General features: G+C 37.3%; 1 protein-coding gene across 1 annotated transcript; it reads left to right on the top strand.

The window, feature by feature from the left end:
* The first annotated feature begins 982 nt into the window (after positions 1-982).
* On the top strand, positions 983-1696 carry LOC109339571. Its single transcript, XM_019577031.1, has one exon. It carries the CDS (start codon positions 983-985, stop codon positions 1694-1696), a length of 714 nt encoding a protein of 237 aa, XP_019432576.1.
* The last annotated feature ends 377 nt before the right edge of the window (positions 1697-2073 follow it).

Below are 2073 nucleotides of genomic sequence, written 5' to 3'. Positions count from 1 at the left end.
CTTCCCATAATGCTTGCATGCCTCCAAACTTTCATCTTCTCCCCATTACAACATGTAACTATTTGGGCAAGCATCTATCTTTGTATAGTTGAGACCAAGTTTGTGGATGACATTCTTTGCCTCACAGAATGAATCATGAATTTTTGCATAGTTAAATCCATATTTCATCGATTCTAGTATCTATGTCATTACCATCATTTTTGCATGGTACAACCTGAGTAAAAATGATAACTTTGAGTACTTTCTTACGACCATCATAAAATTATTCATTACCATCATTTACCAAGTCAGCGGTATCACTAATCTTCATTAGGCATGGTGTCAATAGACACTAATGGCTCTGTGTCGTTGTATCTATTCAAATCAAGTGCATCATTTATCATCTCTAACACTAAGGTTTCATTTTGCAAAGTCTCGTGCATTTCTTGAGTATCACTTCACATCGGTTCATAGGTTTCTCCATATAGGTATTCAGTAGAATTTCTTGGCATATCAATGCATTATTTTGTTAAAAGTAGTAATATTTCAAAAATCTGTTAAGTTGGTTAGTTCGTAGCTTACTATAAATAGCAATGGTAATACTTGATCAAGTAATCAATATAATTGAATTCCCTTTTTCTGCATAATCTCCTCTCTATTATTCTCATTGATTCTTCATAATTTATTTCTTCTTCCTACTGCCATTTCTTTCTCTTTTTCTTCTTCTCACAAACAAACTTCCATTTTCTCTATTTTGTATTTTGTGTTCCAACAAAATTGGTATCGAGAGCTAGGTTGAAGAAAACAAGAACACAAAGAAGAGTGATTCAGTATGGGACAGAGCAGTGGCAACTTCCCAGCAAATTTGTCAATTCTTGATGGCAAGAATTGGAACAAATGGAGAGTACAAATGAAGGCGTTAATGGGGTATCAAGAAGTTGATGAAATAGTTGAGCAGGGATTCCAACCCCTCATTGAAGGAGGAACATAAGAACAAAGAAGAATGCATAAAGAAAACAAGAAGAAGGATTGCAAGGCAATGTTCCTACTGCATCAATGTGTGGAAGAAGCACATTTCGAAAAACTTTCTGGTGCAGAAAACTCAAAAGAAGCTTGGTTGATCCTTGAAGCTTGCAACCAAGGGGCAGAACAGTTGAAGAAAGTGAGGTTGCAAACACTTAGGCGCCAATATGAATTGATGCAGATGGAATCCAATGAGAGAGTAGCACAATTCTTCAACAAAGTGATCACACATACTAATGCGATGAAGGCATGTGGAGAGAAAATCAGTGACCAATCTATAATTGAGAAGATCCTAAGAACACTGACACCAAAATTTGATCACATTGTTGTGGCAATTGAGGAATCAAAGAAGATTGAAGAAATGAAGGTACAAGATCTGCAAGGATCCCTTGAAGCACATGAGCAAAGACTCATTGAAAGATCCAATGAGAGACCAGTTGATCAAGCATTGCAAGCTCAATTCACAGATAAAAGGAGCTTGAATGGGAGGAATGGATTTCGAAGCAAGGGTACAAGAAGAGAGTTCAGAGGAGGAAATCACAAAAACTTCCAACAAAGGGATCATGACAAAACTGGTCATGGTACACAAGATCCAGAAAGAAGAGGTAGCTTGAGCCAATGGAGGGGTGGAAGAAGATCAGTTGATAGAAAAAAATTAAGGTGCTTCAACTGCAACAAAACTGGACACTTCTGAAATGAATGCAGAATCTCTCTTGGACCAAACCATGATGGAGGCAAGTCATACACAGAAGCTCATATGGTCAAAGAAGAAACAACAACTAAAATTGAAGAACAAACCAAGTAAACAAGAACAGTGATGTGTGGCATGATCACAAACCAAGTAAACAAGAACGGTGATGTGTGGTACATAGACTCAGGGTGTTCAAGCCACATGACAGGACATAGAGAATGGCTAGTAAAATTTGATGAAAGAAAGAAGAGCAATCTTAGATTTGCTGACAACAGAATGATCCAAGCTGAAGGCATTGATGATGTACTAATAAACAGAAAAGATGGTAAGCATGCTAGGATAACAGATGTGCTCTATGTGCCAAACATGAAGAGCAACCT

The sequence above is a fragment of the Lupinus angustifolius genome, unplaced genomic scaffold (genome assembly GCF_001865875.1).
Source record: "Lupinus angustifolius cultivar Tanjil unplaced genomic scaffold, LupAngTanjil_v1.0 Scaffold_81_84, whole genome shotgun sequence".
NCBI lineage: Eukaryota > Viridiplantae > Streptophyta > Magnoliopsida > Fabales > Fabaceae > Lupinus > Lupinus angustifolius.
Note: the sequence above shows the minus strand (reverse complement) of the source record. Positions and strands in the feature narration are given on the sequence as shown.

Bases quoted from the DNA above. Each gene is read 5' to 3' on its own strand.
- LOC109339571 (XM_019577031.1), top strand. From the start codon at position 983: ATGCATAAAGAAAACAAGAAGAAGGATTGCAAGGCAATGTTCCTACTG.